General features: G+C 40.9%; 1 protein-coding gene across 1 annotated transcript in view; it reads left to right on the top strand.

Annotated features, from left to right (window-relative positions):
* The window catches only part of FRK (fyn related Src family tyrosine kinase), a 65961-nt gene that overhangs the window by 29278 nt on the left and 16134 nt on the right, over positions 1-20549 (top strand). Inside the window, exons 3-5 of the mRNA XM_066607236.1 lie at positions 9442-9605; positions 15161-15329; positions 16716-16874. Of these exons, the coding sequence (XP_066463333.1) occupies positions 9442-9605; positions 15161-15329; positions 16716-16874 (492 nt within the window). The remainder of the gene's footprint in view (positions 1-9441; positions 9606-15160; positions 15330-16715; positions 16875-20549) is intronic.

Raw genomic sequence — 20549 nt, 5'->3', positions numbered from 1 at the left:
ACTGTTTCATCAGGATGCATTAGTAGGTAACAGAGGGAGCAGCCGTGATATCTGGCGGCATCCCTGTAACTAAATTAATAACACGAACATTTGTACCGTTCATGACTTACTCATTACATTGAGTAAATAAATATCCACAGTGCAAGGAGAAAAGTAAGTGAACCCTTAAATTTAATAACCCGTAGATCCCCTTTTAACAGAAATCACCTCCGTTGGGATTTTTGCTTGATTCCTGTCTGCAAATGTGCATCAAATTGTCCATATAATATTTAGACAAAAAGTATATATGTGTGATAACAAGAAGGCACATTTTAACTATATAAGAGAAAAATAATAAAAAAATAGTAACAATTTTATTAACAGTACATAGAAACAACCACAGGCCAATTAAAAAAAATAAAAAATCATAAGATAGTTTGATAATGAGAAAGAGAATACTCTAGTAAAAAAGAGTGACCCCCGCCCGCTCGAAAAAAAAAAAAACAAGAAAAAAACCAACGCACATATATTACTTATAAAAGCTCTGGAAAGATGTTAAACATCTGGATTCATGCACAAATGTGTATTACGAATATGAACACGCAAATAACTCATATCATAGATATGTATTGCAAAGGCTCTAAAAGGGTGTTAAATATACAGCCCCATGCATATATTGTACACATATGTAAAGGATATTTCCAGTAAGCAGGCACCAAAGACTCATATTATACGTAACCCTGTATGAAAGATAGAAAGCTAGCCTAGATATACCGGTACAAGATCAGCAATGAACAGCGTATGGAGTACACAGAGCATGGTCAGCCTAGGTATGAATGTATGCAACCAACTCTGTGCACTCTACATGTGACCTGTTTCTTCAAAGCATGGTCGACCAGACTAAAGAATTAACCAGAGCAGAGAAGGTATGGGACTGATACTCACATGTATCACCATCATATGGTCGCTTCCTCAAGGGTCTTTTTGTTTATTTACTTTTTGACAGAGGCTAAGGAGCTTCACTTTTTCTCTTTGTACTGTGGATGTTTACTCAGTGTGCTCCATACAGGATATTAACTGTACAACTGTTTGTATGTTATTAGTTTAATAACATTGTGTTTGCTGTGACTTAGATAACAATCAGATAACAATTTATTAATATAATAAATGTAGAAATGTAGGTAGTTCCAAAAGGTTCACTTACTTTTTGTTGCAGATGGAAATGGTTTTGAAACCTGCCTTCTCCCTTTATTTATTTTCGGCAATAGATTTTATTAACCTATTAATGACAATGTACGTCCTCGGTCAGCAAGTCGACTCCATACCAGCTCCATACAACTTGCCCCCACCCCCTCACAAGTTTTATGTGGATTTGTATCAGATTTCACCCTTTTAATTGAAGGAGTGAAGTCTACTGTGGATCTGCATCACAGTCTGCACTGAAAAAACACTCCATAAAGACCAATATTACCCTCTATACAGTGACCATATTGGAGTAGATACCAGCTGTACACATTCACACTGCAGACTATGAAACTGACTACAATATAATTACATTCAGTGATCACAAGTAACAGTCCCTTGGGGAGCAGTGGCATGGACTGCGGAGGCCAGGAGTGGGAGGACTGAGGTCAGGTGAGTGTAGCTGTTTTTATTTTTATTGTAGTGCACTTCCATTGACAGAGGATGATAACAGGGGCAGTTTGCATGTCCTTGTTCCAGGGCAGCCACCCCTATTATAATTCACTATACCCAGCAGTTGCTGGATTTTTTAAAAAGCTGACACCCGCCTATAACAGCTGCAATCAGAACCGAGAACCGAACTAAGTGCATGAATTGAGAACCTACTACCTATATTCAAGAGACTATACAGAATCGAGAACCAATTAAGTATATGAACTGAGAACTATCTAAAATATACTAGATGGTACTCTGATTGTTTCATAGATCATATGATACAAGTGAGTGAAGCTACAGAAATATCATGGCCCACCCCCTCTCAGTGTATTAGTTTTACTTTATCAGCCAAACCTCTATGACTGACTCATATGACTGGTCCTCTCACTCTATTGCTGAAGGGTCCGGGTTTACCAAGAGTGGATCACTGACCTCCTATCTATATAAGCTGACTGAGTATACATGTGGTGTTTGTATGTCAAGGAGCCTGCACTCCCACTCCCGGTAAAGTCAGTCCCACAAAGTGGCTTGAAGAGGCTCTCTTTTGTTTGTCCATGTATGTGTAATTCAGGCCTAGTTTTAATATATCAAATATATTCAAAATAAAGTTCTACCTTTCGCTGCGTCTAAACTGTGAAGGGCATTTAATTTTTGAAATAGACCTCTATTCTGACCCAGTGAAAGCATTTCATATATGTGTCGTGGCCCAGACCGATAGGCCACTTCAGAATGTCTTTTATATTTGTCTTATGCCTTAAGTATGTATGGTACACCTCTGCAGCACTGAAAGAGTTAATGTCTGCATGAGCTGTCTCTGTCTGGGAATGTATCTTTTTGTGTTGTGAGTCTGTGGTCACCTGACCATGCTATATATTAATGTTTGCACAGTGTAAGTAGAGTAGTGCAGTGTGTGTAGTGGAGAAGTGGAGAAGTCAGCAGTGGATGTCAGTGTAAGCGAGCCAGCCAGTCTAGCCAGTCGGTCTGCAAGTAGTCTGGTCTAAGCTACTAGGAATGGAGGAGGCCGAAAGGTATCATCTGTCTCCCTTGGACTCAGCTGATCTCAGGAAACCTCAGGATAACTACAAGCCCTTGTGAGCAAGTGAAGTTTGCCATGTAGCATTGAGAAGCATCTGCAATGTAAATGGTGACAGGTTGAGAGTCCAGAGAGGAAGGAGTGTGTGATTTTCCAAGAGTGGAGCTGCACAGATAACTAGGACTGTGGGCTTGATATTCATCCTGTGTTCTGCCTCTCTGTCCCACTTGTGTACTTTTGGACTGTTTATTACTGGAGTTCGATTACAGCAATTTTGCTGACTGTTCCTGACGTTGTTTTCAACTACTCTGTGTGTGGACTATCTTTCTATAACCTAGCCTCGCTGCAGAAGAAGAAACGGTGGTGTCACCCGTGACAATCCAGCAGAAGGAACCAGGTAACCAAGTTCCTGGTTGCCCATAGTTAAATAGCCTACCCGCTGCCCTGTTGGATGGGCCCCTGGCTACCCTGGTGGGAGACAATAGAGCCACCGTGACAAGGCCTACAACTCATTCCCGCTGTCTCCTACGCTAGGGCCCACTCCTCGGACGCTGCATATGGTTTCAAGTTATTTCCTTCCTACATGCAGGAAAAGAATAAACTGAATGATCATCTCTTTTTTTCTCTTTACTTGCAATTAAATAAATGTTATGTTTGGTGAAAACTGTTTAAATAGTAATTAAATCTATTTCAAACTGTGCTAAATTGCTTGTTTGCTAATTAATAGCAATAAATTGCAACTGCAAAGTCAAGGAAGATATACTACTGACTGTCTACAACAATCTGCTAATAGTAAGCATCAATAGATGATTGCTTAAAATACTTATGTCAGTGTGAAAACTGCAGGATATAAGGATTGTTTTAAATCTATGTAGTGACATCAAAAGTAAAAAAAAAGAAGTTTTAAATTTAACAAAAAATTGATTCATACAGAAGGTCAGTTTCTGATGACACATTCCCTTTACGGCTCGGGCAGATGAGCATGTGTTTTGCACGTGCATAATACACGCTTCTAAAAGAACCAATGGTTTCCAAAAGAAGCATTTATATGCGTTGAGTTAGCAGCGCAAAACAGCACGCACCTAAAAAAGATAAGACATAGGTGCGCGTTTTACCATTGTTTCCATTGACTCCTATGGGAGCAGGAGTTAATGGAAACTCTTGGGCAGGAAATAGCTTCCCCACTGCTTACAGCTGGGCATTTAAGAGGTGCTTCTGGCCAGCAGCACCTTTTAAATGTCGTCTGGTTAACCCCTTAGTCCCCGTGGGGATGAGGGAACTCCCCAAAGGGTTCCGTTAACCTCCACGGGGAGTCCACTCAAAACTGAACACTGGGACTGCACTGTCGCAGTGTTCAGTGATGAAGGACTGCAATGGAGATGAAAGAATCCCCTGTCACAGCTGTGGCAGAGGACCCCGATGCTATTCCATTGCTTTCAATGCGGCTGGCGCTGCTGCTGCCCCATTAAAAGCAATGAGATGAAGGCAACCCCTGCAGGGATTTTAGAGGAAGGGCTTGAAATGTAAGACCTTACCTGAAAAATAGCCCTTGCTGCTGGCAAAATTTATATATATATATATATGCACACACACACACATCACCTAGCAGCGTGGTACATCTTCTCCCCAGCTCCCCGGAACTCTTCTGGCTGTCGGATTTCCTATGATAAGTCTTTTATGACATATTGAGTAAGTTGGGAAAAACTCATTTCAGTTTTTTTAACCCCTTAATGCCACAGGATGTAGGTTTCTGTCCTGACAGGGTGCTAGTTAACGCAACAGGACATAAACACGGATCCCTGTTGTTATCACTTTACATGCCACAATGTACAGTGTGATTGTTCTCAGTAAGATAAACCAAATAATCTTGTAGTTATGATACCTTTTAATGGCTAACAAAAATAAATGATATTAATGCAAGCTTTCGGATCTTGATGCCTTCATCAAGGCATAATTAAATGAATCCGAAGAGACATGCATATATATACACACATACTTATGGCAAGGCACAAACATGGCGGGGTTAGTTTGCACTTAAAAAATACTACAACAGAAATACAAATATAGATGAAGATTTAAGGTCCCTGACTTAGTGTTAAAAGATCATCAGGTCAGCAGTGTTATCTGTGCTATAGATGTCTCATACTTCTCAGTCTCACATGAATCCTTTTGAAGAATTTACGCCTCTGTTGAAAGTGTCAAAAGTTGTTATAAATTTGTATTCCCAAAATTCTTCTTCATGGCTTTGTGATCTGAAATTGCCTATCAATATAACTTTTATGTCTTCCACGTTGTGTCCATGACTAGAAAAGTGCTCCGCCACATGTGATTCTATCTTTAATTGCGTGGCGATGAGACCTTATCCTCACTTGACCTTATCCTCACTGTTTTGTTTCTCCAACGTAGAGGGCCCCAACAGACCATTTACTGCACAGGATCAGGTACACAACATTGGACGTAGAACTTGGGATCTTAGAGTCCTGTAATGTGTTGGGAATTTGTATCCTGTCTGTGGTCAGTACATGAAGCAGGTCTTGCAGCTCCTTACCTTTCAGGGATAAGTTCCTTTTTGTGTGTGAGAGGGCAACGCACTCCTGATTATAAAGTTCCTCAAATTTGGAGGTTGCCTATAACACAGAAGGGGAGGGTCCCGGAATATGGTTTTCAGATGGTCATTCTTGTGTAGGGTATGATGGAGTTTCTTTGCAATCTTCCTTAGTATCTATAGCTGTGAATTTTAGGTCACTACTAGAGGCACACATCCGTTTTTTTCTTTTCCATGTATTGGAGTAGTTGATTTCTGGGTATCCTTGTGGCTCTGGTGATTTGGTCATCAATTAAGGTGGGATGGTAGCCCTGATTTAAAAATGTCTTTTTGCGATTGTGCAAATGTTCTTCTATGTCTCTTGGGTTGGAGCAGATCCGGTTATATCTGATTCCCTAGCTGAAGACGATGGACTTTTTGATGTGCTTAGGATGGGAACTGTCCCATCTGAGGTATGTGGGTCGATCAATTGCTTTTCGGTATAGGGATGCCTTATGGTGGTATCCAAAAAGTTGATTTCTCTATACGAGTAGCCTAATGTCAGGTTTATGGTGGGGTGAAATCCATTGAATCTCTCATGGAATTTTATTAGTTCTTGTTCAGTGTTGGTCCAGATGATTATGATGTCATCAATGTAGCAGAAGTAGGCCAATAGTTTGCTGGAGCAGGAGGCCAAAATGTCACTCTCCAGTTTTGCCATGAAAAGATTGGCAAATTGCGATGCCATTCTACTGCCCATGGCTGTTCCAGTGAGTTGCAAGAATATCTCTTTGCCAAAGGAGAAATAATTGTGTGTTAGGATGAATCTTGTGAGTTGTAATACCGATTCAGAGGTAACCCCATTGGGGTTATTGTCAGGCTGTCAGTCCATCTTTGTGTGGGATGTTACAATATAAGGATTCCATATACATAATGGTCAGGATGGCACCATCGGGGAGGGGACCTCTGGTTGACAGTTTGTTCACTAGGTCCATGGTGTCCTGCAAGTAGCTGATTGTATTCCTTACCAGTGGTTTGAGGATACCTTCTACCCATACTGAGATTTTTTTAGTGAGAATTCTCACACCTACCATGGCCTATTTGCTATTTTGATTGATAATGCATTGTAGTATTTCATAGCGATCAGAGCTTTTACAGTTCAAGCCCCTTACAGGTACATTAAGAAAATGTAAAAAAAAAAAGTATTAAAACACATCAACAAAAATACCCCCTGTTTTGAGCACTTTCCCCTGTTTGTATAACATAAAATAAAAAAAATTGAGAAAACCCACGTTTAATATTATCCTATCTGTAATGAGCTGTAAAATAAATTGAACACACTATTTATCCTGCACAGCAAAAACTGTTAAGAAAAAACTAAAAATGCTAATTTTGTTCATTTTGCCTCCCAAAAAACTGTAACAAAATGGACACCATCTGCATCCTGTAAGAAACCCAATCTTTAATGTAACTAGGGTATATTGATAAGACCTAGCAGGGAAGGAGAAGGTGGTAGTACCATGAGTGGGTGAAGAGCCAGGGGAAAAACCTAATACCCCACTATTTGTTCCAGTCAGGCTAACAGAAACAAATAGTGTTTATTTCATGAAAGAACAAAATCTTCTGCATAGTCTTTGACCTGTATAATAAAGCTTTATTATACTGTATAGTGGACATAAAAAGTCTACTCACCCTTATTAAAATGCCATATTTTTGTCATGTTCTAAAACTCCCTGCTCAGTGCAGGATTCACTAAGTCATCCCAGACAGATATTTGTCCAGCCTCTGTTTGGACATTTCTATTGAAGGAAAACTCACCACCTCCCGTGGTAACCTGTTCCACTCATTGATTACTCTCACTATCAGAAAGGTTTTTGTAATATCTAATTTGTGTCTCCTTCCTTTCAGTTTCATCCCATTGTTCCAGTTGGTATATTCTCCTATGAGTGCAAACATTTTTTTCACATTGTATTCTTCCTCTTGGGCCACATTGAAGGGTGAAATAAATCTGAAACGATTCATCTTTATCAATTTTTTTGATATGACAAAAACATAGCATTTTACAGGGGTGTGTAGACTTTTTATTTCCACTGTATATGTTTCCCTCTTTGGAATCTAAAGGTCAGCTGATAATGGGAGATGCTGATAGACATGTTTTCTTTTTGTTCATATTTTATAAATCATAATATTTCACCATACATCAATGATAATATATATCATAATAAGACATTCTACTGTCTGCAATGTGTTATTAGCACTCTGTATAGCGTGTATTAAAGTCTTGGCTTCAGGTCTGTATATACTGAATTAGTGTACATATCCAATTCACCTGACTTCTGCTGTAAACACGGACTGGGGGAGCCGTGGGAATCATTGCGCTGCTTAGAAAGAAGTGAGCATTGCTGCTTTTGTTATTTTAGCTCATGGCCAGCTGCTTCAATTTTTCTTTCTAGTGGAGCAACTGTTTTATGTTTATTGCTGATTGAAGGTCAGAACTGAATAAAGCTGTCTTTCGTGACCTTGCAACAGTAATGTTTGTTGCAAGGAAAATAATAGATAAGAATTGTGATGTGAATTGATATTAATATACAGCATGACTTACCTGACATTACATTAATTACTTGTGTAAACAATTGAATGTTTCTTTGGTTGTAAGACCAGGTTCAGACAACTACAGTATCTTACAGCTATAAAAATCGAATTGGTATTGATGTATCTTGACGCCACCAGGAAGTCCTGGTGAAGTCAAGTATGACAGGTGGGTGATGCCCCCTGAAGCTCATTGGCTGCACAGTGGTCTGGGCTTCATGTTCTGCGAGGGCACTGAGCCTTGTTTGCCTCAGCATACAGTGGCCCCCGATGCAGCGACACAGCTCCAGCTGGAAGCGTGTTCCTCCCCGGCGGTGTCACAGCAGCATGCGCCCCTCCACCTCACCGATTACATACTGAGATTCAGGACTCCAGCAGCGGCAAGCCGGTCCACCCTTGCCTCTTCATGTAATGTTCACCTGCCATTGCCCGCCAGGGGGAGAAACACAGTTAGGCGACGGCAACAGCCGCAGACACCAGCAGCACTGTAGCACTTGCACACAGCTGCGGGACACCATCAGCCACAGGAAGTGTGCGCATGGGTACGGCGATCAGGGATTTGACTGCCGGCGGCCTGCTGAACTTAGCCAACATCCTGTGGTCGGCCGGGAGGCATCCTACACAAGTGGCGCCGGACCAAGCGGTGAGTCACATCACCAGGTTCTCCTTTGCTTTAAGCCGTCCCTGCTACCTTAGGGTGAGGGTTCCTTTTATTCGTAAGGTTTGATTATTAGGTGTAAACTACTTGCATTGACAGCTCATAATGTAACCGCAAGTGCAAAAGGAACCCTGAGCCTAACGCAGCTGGGCCTGGGTACCAGCACTGCACACTCTGGTAGGACCTTCATGCCTTGACCCATTCAGGAGCTGGGGATGTGAGAGGGGTGTTCCTCCTGTCAAACCCCTAGCTTCTGGTGGCGTCAAGGTACACTAATACCACTCGAATCTCCTGTGATTCTACTGAAGAGCACCGTAGCACACTATAGTAAGTTTGGTTCAGTAGAACTGTTGAGGGTCCAGCTCTTGCAACCATAACACACATGTTAAAAGGGGTTTACCAGGAAAATTCTATAGATGACCTATCCTTCGGATAGTTCATCAATAGTTGACTGACTGGGGTCTGCCACTTAGAATTGATCTGCTGATTGGGTGCCTGCTGTCATTGCCACAATACATAGGGGGTATGAAGTGGAAGTTGCTGTTCTGAACCCCTGGCCGGTGCTCTTATTAAAATCAATGGGAGCTGCACATTCAGTTACATGTGCCTCCCACTGCACAGGAGTCAGCAGCTTCCGCCTTCGTCCTCCTGTGTGTATTGGCAATGACAGTGGGCACCTGATTAGCTGATTGGCCAGGATTTCAAGCTGTGGACCCCATCTGATCAACTATTGATGACCTAGCCTGAGGACAGTAGTTTTTCAATGGAAAACCTCTTTGAATTAAAATGATATGGCAAATATGTATGAAAAGGACACTTGGGAAGTTCATTTACAATTAATTTAGCTCAGAAATAAAACCATTTGCAGTACCATCTTCACAAATTCACAGTTGTGGAGACCTCCACATACAGTATAGCAAATAACTATACAGACAAGTTGCCTGTTAAAAATATTTTAACAAAGTATTATTTGTGTTTTAGTCTATGATGGCACCACTGTGAAACACTACAGAATCAGAAGGCTTGACAATGGAGGATTTTATATAACACCAAGAAAAAAATTTCAAAATTTGGAGGAACTTGTGCAAAATTATATGAAAGTGGAGGATGGACTTTGCTGTAAACTCAGAAAACCATGTAAAAAGGTATATTACTCTGTGAAAATACTGTTTAAAGTCAATTATCTACGATTTTTAAAAGCTTTTGATTAATCGTGCAGAAAAATCTGATCTGAATGTGGCACATAATACATGACAGACTTGTGATGCTGAGCTTCCAACTTTTGGTTGTGGTTTTGCATTTTGGGTGCTGTGGATCCGCACACAGAATAGCACAATTCAATGAGGATAATCTGCAATTGGATATTCTGGCATGGATTCTACTCCAAGAAGTGACATCTCACTTCTTTTTTTTTGTGAGGCAGGTTTCAAATGAATGAGTTGTGGTATTGATACAGGATCAGCAGAGATTCCACAGTAAATCTTCATTGAAACCCGTCATGTAAACATGGTGATAAGGTTTTAAAAATGAAGCAATGACCACTGCGAGATATGAACAACCACTTGCTCACTGGCATGAAAACTCTTTAAAGTGGTTGTTGGGGATGTTTGTATTTTTAATATTGATGACCTATCCTCATTGAATTCAATGGAAGCTGTACCTGCAGTACCAAACCAGCCTGCTGCGTGATCTGCTTCCTGTGCTGTTCATAGTGATAGCAGTGCCGGAAATCACCTAATCACTGGGAATTAGAGATGAGCGAACGTACTCGTTTAGGGCAATTTCGCAATCGAGCAGCGCTTTTTTGAAGTAACTGACTACTCGGGCGAAAAGATTCGGGGGGCGCCGGGGGGTGAGCGGGGGGTTGCAGAGGGGAGTGGGGAAGGAGAGAGAGAGCTCCCCCCTGTTCCCCACTGCTACCCCCCGCTCCACCACGCCGCCCCCGAATCTTTTCGCCCGAGTAGTCAGTTACTCGAAAAAAGCGGTGCTCGATTGCGAAATCGCCCTAAACGAGTACGTTCGCTCATCTCTACTGGGAATCCCAAGCGGCAGATCCCTGCTGATCATCAATAGAAGTAAATCACGGACAACCCCATTAAGAAAATGTTCCTGCATTGAAGAAATATGTTTTCTGCAACTGTTTCATAATATGAATATTTATAAAAATCCATGCACTGCTGCAGAGACAAGCTCAATGCAGGTGCATGGAAAATGGTTTTCAGCCACAGAAATTGCATTAATGGTTCACACACATAATATTATGGGCTCCGCACAAAGTTTGATACTTAGAAAACAACTCTTCCACTTTTCATTTGCACTAATGAGACTATTATGACAATGTACTGGTCATAAGAAAACTATGATTAAGGGCTTCATGCATAATTGCGTAGCCTTATAAGGGCTTGGTTTTTGCAGGACAATTTTTGTTGTTTTTTTTACATCATGTTGGTGTACATGTAAGGTACTGTATAACTTTTATTAAGTTTTGGGTGGGTTTTGGAAAATAATAAATTTTGTCAAAGTTTTTTTTTTTACTTTATCAGGCCTTAGTCAGACGTGACCGGGGGCGAAAAATCACGGGAAAAATCAGCACCTAGCTGCGTTTATGGTCACAGCAAAATGCCCGTCTGACCGGAGTAAAATCGCCGTGCGCATTAAAATGCGCATGAAACTTAGACTGGCCGGAACTTTGTTTTGCGGGACTTTTTCGCACCTTTTTCGCCGTGCACATCAAAATGCGCATGAAACTTAGCCTCCATATTACGACCACCTTGTCAGCCTTTGCCATTTCATTCAAGTTCTCACATCCTACAAGACTATGCACTCGCCAGATGACGGTAGTACATTGCGGTGTGCTCGCCAGCGAAAAAACGCAGCTAGCTGCAGTAAACGATTTTGGTGCGCACATAAAACGCTGAACGCAGACAGGCGCGATCTGCGAATCCTCGTGTCCTATAATTTATCGCATATCCGCATAAAAAGCGGACATGTGACCGATACCATAGCGAACCATTGGTTCTATATATGCACGAATCGCATGCGCAAATCGCGCGACAAAACGCCCGTCTGACTAAGGCCTCAAACTGAATGAGCAATGATTACTATTCACTTTCGCTCGTTGGAACGATTTTTTGAACAATCGATCTATGTAAAAGGGCCTTGAGTCAACTGAAAAAGAAAAACATTCTGATTCTATGTATGAGGAGATGAAAAAAAAACTTCTCAAAAAAAATTAGTAATAACAGTCCTTAATATTTTACAAAAATCCAGCAACAATACAAAAGCAGATTGGTCCGCAAGCACAACTAGGCATTTATACAAAATAGATACTTATGTGGTAAACTCAAACAGGGGTCCATATGAACCTAAAAGTGATTGATCTGAAATTCATGCAAAGCTCTGTCTGCAATACCAATTTAGGTTGCTGTGCTATGATCACCATGATCTGCTTTCTGCCCTATCTGGGCTGCACTGTTATCAGCACAACCTACTTCTTGCACTTTCCGCAGTGACAATTCCTCTTTTGGTGTGATAATGTACTTGTTTAGCAGAGTTTGCAATTTATGTATCAAACACATATTAGTAAGGAATTGTTAATTAGTGCAGTTAAGCTGAACCTGGATGCCAGAAAGTCATGGAATACCTGACTATGGAAACATTTGTGTATGAAAAGTTAATACACAGATATCTTACCAAGTCCCTGCAGAAACAATGATTTATTTATCTGTCTTTTGCATTGAGTTTTCCTTATCATGCATTTAGAAAACCTCATACCTGGTTTGCAGGCTTTCCTACAAAGTTTTCTGGCTCTAGGGCATTCCCAGCACTGATCAGCTGGTCCTACTCATGACCATACACAACTTGGCTCCCCCACCCCACTTCTTTCAGAGGCTTTGTAAGATAACCACACCCACTGAACACTACAAAGCTATCTCTCCATCCTCTCTGAGTTGCAGCAGGTGTGTTCCCCATCATTGAAAATTCACCTAGAAGTAATTACAGCCCTCTGTAACAGTATTTTTCTTTGTTCTCTGTCCACTTGTTTTCATCCACCATCCACCGGCACTGTCATACAGCCCTCTACATTAGCTCAGTGAAAAAGCAGTTTACTCCGACTGACAGAATTTTTTAAATTTCAGTCCTATGGGCATATCACAGCAATAGTCAGAACCTTAACACATAAGCCGTTGTCCTCTTCCTCATATCTCCTTTTTAATATTTATTCAATAACGTTATTGTTTTAGAATATACTCTGAGTGCTGCACAAGTCTTCTTCTTCTCTCCAGCAGTAAATCTGCCCCAGTATGTCTAGAAAGAAGATTTGTAATGATCTTAGTAATAGTGTCAATAGATGGAAATACATACACACAGAAATTCTTGATTTAAGCTCGATATTACAGTATATATCTATACTACTGTATATTGTTGTTCAGTGTGCCTAAATAATACAGTACCTAAATAATGCCATACTTTACAAAACTGAAGTCATACCAGCCTGTAGTGTCTGAATAGAATTGCTTTTTGTAACTGTCCTTGTTGCATGCTAACCAGAGGCGTAACTTGAAGCTCCCGGGTCCCAAGGCAAAACCTGTAACAGGGCCTCCAACTATAATGCTTTATTCATAGAACTGGGCTCCCTATATGAAGAAGAGAGGCCTTATGGGCCCCCTAAGGCTCCTGGGCCCGGTTGCAACCGCATCCCCTGCATCCCCTATAGTTACGCCCCTAATGCTAAACATACAAAGATCTTGGTAGGTGCAGGGAGTGAAACATCTCATGAAATCCACTGCCAGATGATTATTACTATAAAGTACAAATACTGTCACAAATACATAATAGCCTTTAAACAATAACTTCATTTGACAATTGTTCCATTTTAATGTGTGCCATTTCTTGATTTTTCAACATACATTCCACTTCATGTATATTTACTGTAATATAGTGTATGCATTCTGACCTTCAACTTGTTTCTGTGTATACTAAAACAAATCCTATCTTTCACTACGTATTTATTGTTGTTTCTTGAACAAACTTCCTTGTTTCACATTTTTGTAAGATTATCTTACTTTTTGTAATTTATAGGAAACTTAGGTGCCATCTTGTGGTCATTCGTAGAAATGCATGTGTTCCTTCCAAGTGATTAGTTTATATTATTCATACAGTGGAATCAGAGGCTTACACAAAAAGCAGGGAGCCCCATAGCAAAAATTATTGTTTGCCCTTACCCCCACTAAGAGCTCAGACAAATTTCCAACTTTTTAAAGTAAATGTTCAATTTAATTTCAAAGCAGATCTTTACAGAGGAAGCTCTATTACTACTGATAGTGCAAACAGTGTGCCAGAATCCCTGCTCTGTGCAGCGAGTAACAGATTTATCAACCCTGTCAATTCATCTGGCTTAGGTAAAAAAGGTTGGGCCTCAGTTATCAAAACTGTCAAAAATAAAATCGGTTTTTTGTTGCCCATAGCAACCATTACCATTGCAGCTTTCAATTTACTAGAGCAGAACATGAAATGAAACCTGATCTCCAATTGGTTGCAATGGGCAGCAGAGACAGTTTTTCATTTAGACACTATTCATAAATCTGCTCCCATATTTTTCAATGTATTTGCACCAGTCAACTAGCATGAATACATTGGTAACCCTTTACACACAGCTCTCAATTCCTGGTCTCCCGTCACATAGCACAGGAATTAATGGCAGCCTGTAGCCACAATGAGGGAGAAGCTGAGTGCACGTGAACACAAAGGAAGCTGTAAAAGTCTGTATGTACTAATCTCCCCCTAGTGTTGGTAACAGGTAAATGCCTGTAAATGGTTCTGTCAGGCAGTAGAAGCAGTTCAATGTTGGACTCGTCTCATCACAGACACAGTAGTAGTGGTGTCATCTCTCTCTATGGGGAGTGCACAACTGATCAGGATGAGCAGTTTTCCTAATATTTTTCTTATTGTGAGTAAAGTAGATGAATAATAAGGGTGCATTCACACTGGCCGGAATTAGCTCGCATTATGCACCGAAATACACATCTTATTTTGCCACTGAAAATTCCACAACAAAACTTACAAGTTACATTGCAGAATTTGGAAAGGATAAGTAGAAGAGTTATGATTATTTAAAAAGCAGAGTGGAAAATCTTAAAATGAAAAAAAAGTGTCTTTAAGGGCATAATGATTGATAGTTTAGAGTTCATGTGCAGATTAGAAACCCACTGATTAGGCCTTATGCAAAGAGCCCTATTATTCCTGTATATATGTTGTATGGAGTCATAGCATGGCACCCACAGGTCATATACAGAAGCGTGTTTCACCATATTACATATACAGGCACCATATGGCACATGGAGCCTTAGGGACTCTGTATGCCTGTGTGCAGACCCCATGTACATCACTCTACTGTGTACAAAGGTCATACATAGCAGTCAATAGTCTACTGATGAATTTGTATCCTAAATGCAAGGAACTTGATGTTTGTTCTTAGCTCTGTTGGTTGAACAATCCTGAAATGAGCACCTTTTTATGTATTATTAGGAGGTTCTTTAAATCCGTTAAATCTATGGAGCAATTACTTCTGTAGCTGTCTTCCAATTAGCTATTATCAAACTGATACAAAACAGAATACAGAATAAGTGTATATTTTAGTCTATATTTATACACATAAGTAACTTAAAAAACATTATTTTTATTTTTGAATTGAAACCAGAATGAAGTTCCTCTGCCTCCAGACTTGTGTTTTCAAACTGCAGATCATTGGGAAATTGACCGAAACTCTTTGAAGTTTTTGAAGAAGCTGGGGCAGGGTCAGTTTGGAGAAGTTTGGGAAGGATTGTGGAACAATACTATATCAGTTGCTATTAAAATGTTAAGAACAGGTATGTAGAGATACAACATGGAAACTACCAGATTTATATTGGTGTGTCATATATTTTGCTTGCAAATAGGGAAGATTGGACAATACCTCGGTATTAGTGTATCTTGATGCCACCAGGTGTCGCTAGGGGTTTGACAGGGCTTCCATGGAGGAACGCCCCTGTCACACCCCTAGCTCCCGATTGGCTTAATAGGGCAAATTCCTGAAAGGTGCTGCGTTTCCTGTATGTTAGATGCTGATACATCGCTGAAAGGCCTCTATGTATGACAGTACGGAGTGTCCTGCGGCCCTGCTGGATCCCAACAGTGTGCAGCCGCCGGCTGCCATAGCTTTTTCCTGCACCCACTTCACTGTACTCACTGTTCTGCGCTGCTGTCGGATCCCAGCAGTGTGCTGCCGGCGGCTGTGACAGCTATTTCTGCAGGTACTGTAGCCTGAAAAACATACACAAACAGCTATTTCAGGGTTTTTGCCCCTCATCAGAATGCAATAGGTTTCTGGCTTGGCTGCTGAGAGGCAAGTGACGTGGGTCGGGAGGGGTGACGTCTCTCCTTAAGGAGAGCACCTAGAAGGGATGGGGAGACAGCTATGAGGCGAGCGGGGAGTCGTATAAATCCATGCATGCTCCTCTGGGAAATATATGCAAATAAGGAAGATAGAACAATAACTCTGCAGTGCCACCTATTGGATGGCAGCATTCCTACAAATCAATGTCAGACCCTTTAAACAAGTCTTTAAAACAATGATTGGGAATTTTGCTTGGCATGCTGTGTGTGAATATTGCTGTAAACTGTTTCATACAATTTCACAAACAAAATTAGTTTTGTACTGCAAAAACCCATAACCAGTATGCACCTGGTAAAAAAGCCAAGAGGGTGCACCGCCTGCCTGAGCTCCCCAGCCCCATCAATCAGCTATTAATACCAATGTACAGCTTGCCACGCATATAAATGTCCCCCACTATTTTTTATTCTCCCATGGTTGTGTGAGATAAGAACAGAATTAGGCCAATTTCATATGAGGGCATTGTAACATGTCTGAATTGTAACAGATCCCTGTTACGGACGTGTTGCAGGCGACACTACAACTGCAGGTCATCAGTATTTCATCAGTATTTGCCTCCATATATTTTATTTTCTACTGGGCAAATACTGATCTGTATATACCCAATAGAAGATAATTGCAATACATAGGCAATATAAAGGAAAATAGATCATGTTGCATTTTAAAAAATGGACATGAAAAATACACGCATGTGAATACATATGTAGATTTACATTAGCTCTGGATGGATACATGCTGCAAATCACGGAGCAAATATGGAGCTAATGTACAGTTGTCTGAAAACGACCTAAATAATAAATGTTTTGTTCTTCATGTACTTTAGGATCAATGAATCCCCAAGACTTCTTAAGGGAGGCACAACTTATGAAGAGCCTAAGGCATCCAAAGCTTATCCAGTTATATGCGGTGTGCAGCTTGGAAGAACCAGTCTATATTATAACGGAGCTCATGAGACATGGCAGTTTGCTTACATATCTACAAAGTAAGTCATTTAAATTGTATGGTTTGGAGAAATATGAATCTGAATTACATGCACACAGTATGCTAAATTATTGTTTAATGTGCCTCTTACCTTAATAGCGTTATACTGTAAATGCTTGCTAATACACAATTAAAATAGAAACTCTGTGGCTATTACAATAACCTCCACCAGCCAAGCACTAAATATCAGGATGACAGCAAGTGAACAGGCAGTTCTTGAAGTTGATGTATTGGAAGCAGTGGAAGAATCTGGCCGACTTTGACAAGGACCAAACTGCGACAGCTAAGATCACATTGTGGGTCTAAATAAATAACAGGATAATTGTTAATAAATAGAGATGAGCGAACGTACTCGTAATGAGTACTTACGCACCCGAGTACCGCCATTTTCGAGTACTTCAGTACTCGCGCGTAAAGATTCGGGGGGCGCCGGGGGGCGGGGAGAGGCGCGGCGGTGCGGGGGGTAGCAGCGGGGAACAGGGGGGAGCCCTCTCTCTCTCCCTCTCCCCCCCACTCCCCACTGCTACCCCCCGTGCCGCCACGGCGCCCCCCGAATCTTTACGCGCGAGTACTGCTGTACTCGAAAATGGCGGTGCTCGGGTGCGTATGTACTCGTAACGAGTACGTTCGCTCATCTCTATTAATAAAGTTTAATTAAATAAAAATTACAGTAAAAGGCCAACTTATTTTAACTTGTAGAAGTAAAGAAAAATAAACTACACATACGGTATCACTGTAAGCAGTGTGTATAATGTGTATAATTACCTCCATGCAGCCACTGAACAAATTCCACTATATCATTACCAATAATAAAACTATATAAAGGCCAAAATATACTGCTACATCATTATCAAATATTACCACCTCATAGTGATTAATACCAACATACTGTCACTGAATTAACAGCTATACAAAAAGATCAATATTACTAATAACAACACTACATATTCGGGCCAAATAATACCCTCAGATCATGACTACTTATTGCCATCACAATATTACTGGAAAAAACTCTACACAAAAAGCAATATTACCATCCCAAACCACCACATACACACACAGAGTGACTATATAGCAGTATATACTAGACCTAAATAGGCATTTTGCATACCGTATAAACAATTACAGTACAGTTATATACAGTAATCACAAGTGATGTCTTCTCTGTCTGGAGTTTTTCACTTTCCCTTTTTCTTCATCTGGCTCAGACTGTCATGATGACTTCTCCTGGTCAGGGATATAGCATTTTCCAAACTTCTATATGATCTCCACTAATTTATAGTGCCTCAGATAGTAGTAATGCCCCTTGAGGTGACCAAAGTAGTAATAGTATGCCCCTTTTTGTCATCTCTGTAGGCCTTACATGGTAAATTCCACTTTTCGTGCCCCACACACAGTAAAAGTCCCCTCACTCAATAATAATGCTTCATATAAACCCCCACCCAGTAATATTGCACCTCACAAGCTCCCAACCCATAATTATGATGTATATAGGACCCACTCAGTAACAATGCCCTACACAGGCCCTCTGTCACGTTTGTCCTAGATTGCTGACAAAACCTAGAGATGATTAGGTACCGGAGCAATCAGGACAGGCGTGTTTACTTGCTACACAGGTGGCTAGATACAGAAGCTGACAGAACCAAGAGGTAAACAAAAGAACGTGGCACTCTGAACCTCTCCGACAGAACCCACCTCGAAGTGGAGCACCTATCCCGAAAGGGATGACCTACTATTTCCACAAGGACAGGTCCAAGGTCAAAGGCAAACCAGAGTACAGAAAAACAGGGACAAACAGAAACTGACAATGAATAAAAGATGAGAATACAGAATTCAAAACAAACAGAAACACAGGGGACAAATCAGAACGCAGGAGCCAGACAACATACTGAGCATACTGAACGAAGCAAGTTTACTTGATCTGAAACACTGAAATATTACCAGCACTTCCAGCAAGGAAGACCTGGGTTATACAAGGAGTGGGAAGAAACTGATTGTCTGACAGAGCTGTCAATCACTAGCCACTACTACAGCTAAAAGCTGCAGGACTAATTAACCTAACTAGACAGGATCAAAGATATTAACCCTAGCAAGTCAGGATAAAAGCCACAGTAGCATAGGTGTGCTGGCAGTATCATGACACCCTCCAGTAATTATAATCCATATAGGCCCCCACTCAGTAATAATTCCCCATATAGGCCCCCACTCAGAATAAAGCCCCTCACAGGCCCCCACTCAGTAATAATGCTGGTTTACTATATAAATGGGAGATGGAAAACTGCCTTTGTAGAGCAAACGATTGCAAGACAGCTTCCTTATAATTCAATATCTGACTTTTTACTGGGCTTTGCTACAGGAGTATGGATAGAAGCCAAATAATAAGGAAAGACACCCATCCTCAGGTAGCTGTTTTCGGGTTCTATTGGGATGGGTAAGATGCCTCTGATGTATGGCTTGTGGGTCCTATTTCTCCTTGTGGTAACTGCCAAGATGGGTTAGGGACCCTTATAGGCCATGCAGTGCTTTCTGGGAAAAAGGTATACAAGGAGGAAATAATTCAGTGTCTCACCTTTTTACAGACCCTGTAACATGACTAAGGATCAGGGGCATACATAGACGTCATGGGGCCCCATAGAAAAATTTAGAATTGGTCGCCCACCCAGAAAAAAATACGCATTAGAGGCAGCATAACTATAATGCAGCAGGTTTAAATAGCAGCTCAGCTTTAGTATAAGGGAGTATTCACATACTGTTATTTAATATGCTGTGTGATCCCATTTGGGGGTTCTGTGACAGGTGTAGAAAACAGCACTGTGATGGAACCCATGAATAGAGCCATTCACTTGTATTGTAAATCAGACGCCCCGTTGGTGTATGTTTTACTAGATTTTCATTCTTTTCCATTTTATTTGGCGTATAGAATAATGTAGCTGACTACACAAATCCTTTACTCCAAATATACCAGAATCAAACAGAAGCCTTGTTAAAAAGACACCAAAAGTGTGTCCATTATATAATACAAGTGAATGTCTCCATTCGTTTTCATTGATCGGGCATTTGGCCCTAGGTGCCCCTGTCCCACAGGCCCTATAGCAGTTCCATGGTTTGCCTATATTGGCAGCACACCACTACTAAGGATATAAGCCAAACGAGAGTTTTCACCACTAGGAAAAGACTTCCATCTACAGACAACTGTTTTGGGGTTCATGCCCCTCAGCAATACAGAGAAGAGTTCTGTTTGGCTAGGTGAACAACCTTTGATGTGGTCTGGTTGGATACTGTTCCTCCTTGTGGAGACTGCCAAGATGGCATCATTATGGTGACATATTTACAGCATAATGCGGAAATGACCCACACACGATGGTGCAGAAAGGTGCTAAGGCTAGCTAGATTGTGGAATTGGACTATAATTTTTTGTGTTTACTGATATAATTCAAATTGTATTCATTACCTTTTCCTTCTCCAAAATAACAAACCCCCTTTCTCAAATCTCCTGAATCTGTATACTGATTCTCTCAAAAAAAGTTTTAATTGGCTAAGCAAAAAAAAAAAAACCAACAAAAACTCCATCTTGTCGAGAGTTATTGGGTTGCCTGAACTCAGCTTCCAACACATGGGCTTGACCAGTGCATCGGATGAAGAATCATACTGTGCGTGGATTCCATTATAAAGACAC

This window comes from Eleutherodactylus coqui, chromosome 1 (assembly GCF_035609145.1).
Source record: "Eleutherodactylus coqui strain aEleCoq1 chromosome 1, aEleCoq1.hap1, whole genome shotgun sequence".
Classification (NCBI taxonomy): domain Eukaryota; kingdom Metazoa; phylum Chordata; class Amphibia; order Anura; family Eleutherodactylidae; genus Eleutherodactylus; species Eleutherodactylus coqui.
The sequence above is the reverse complement of the archived record's forward strand: the minus strand, read 5'-3'. Positions and strand labels throughout refer to the sequence as shown.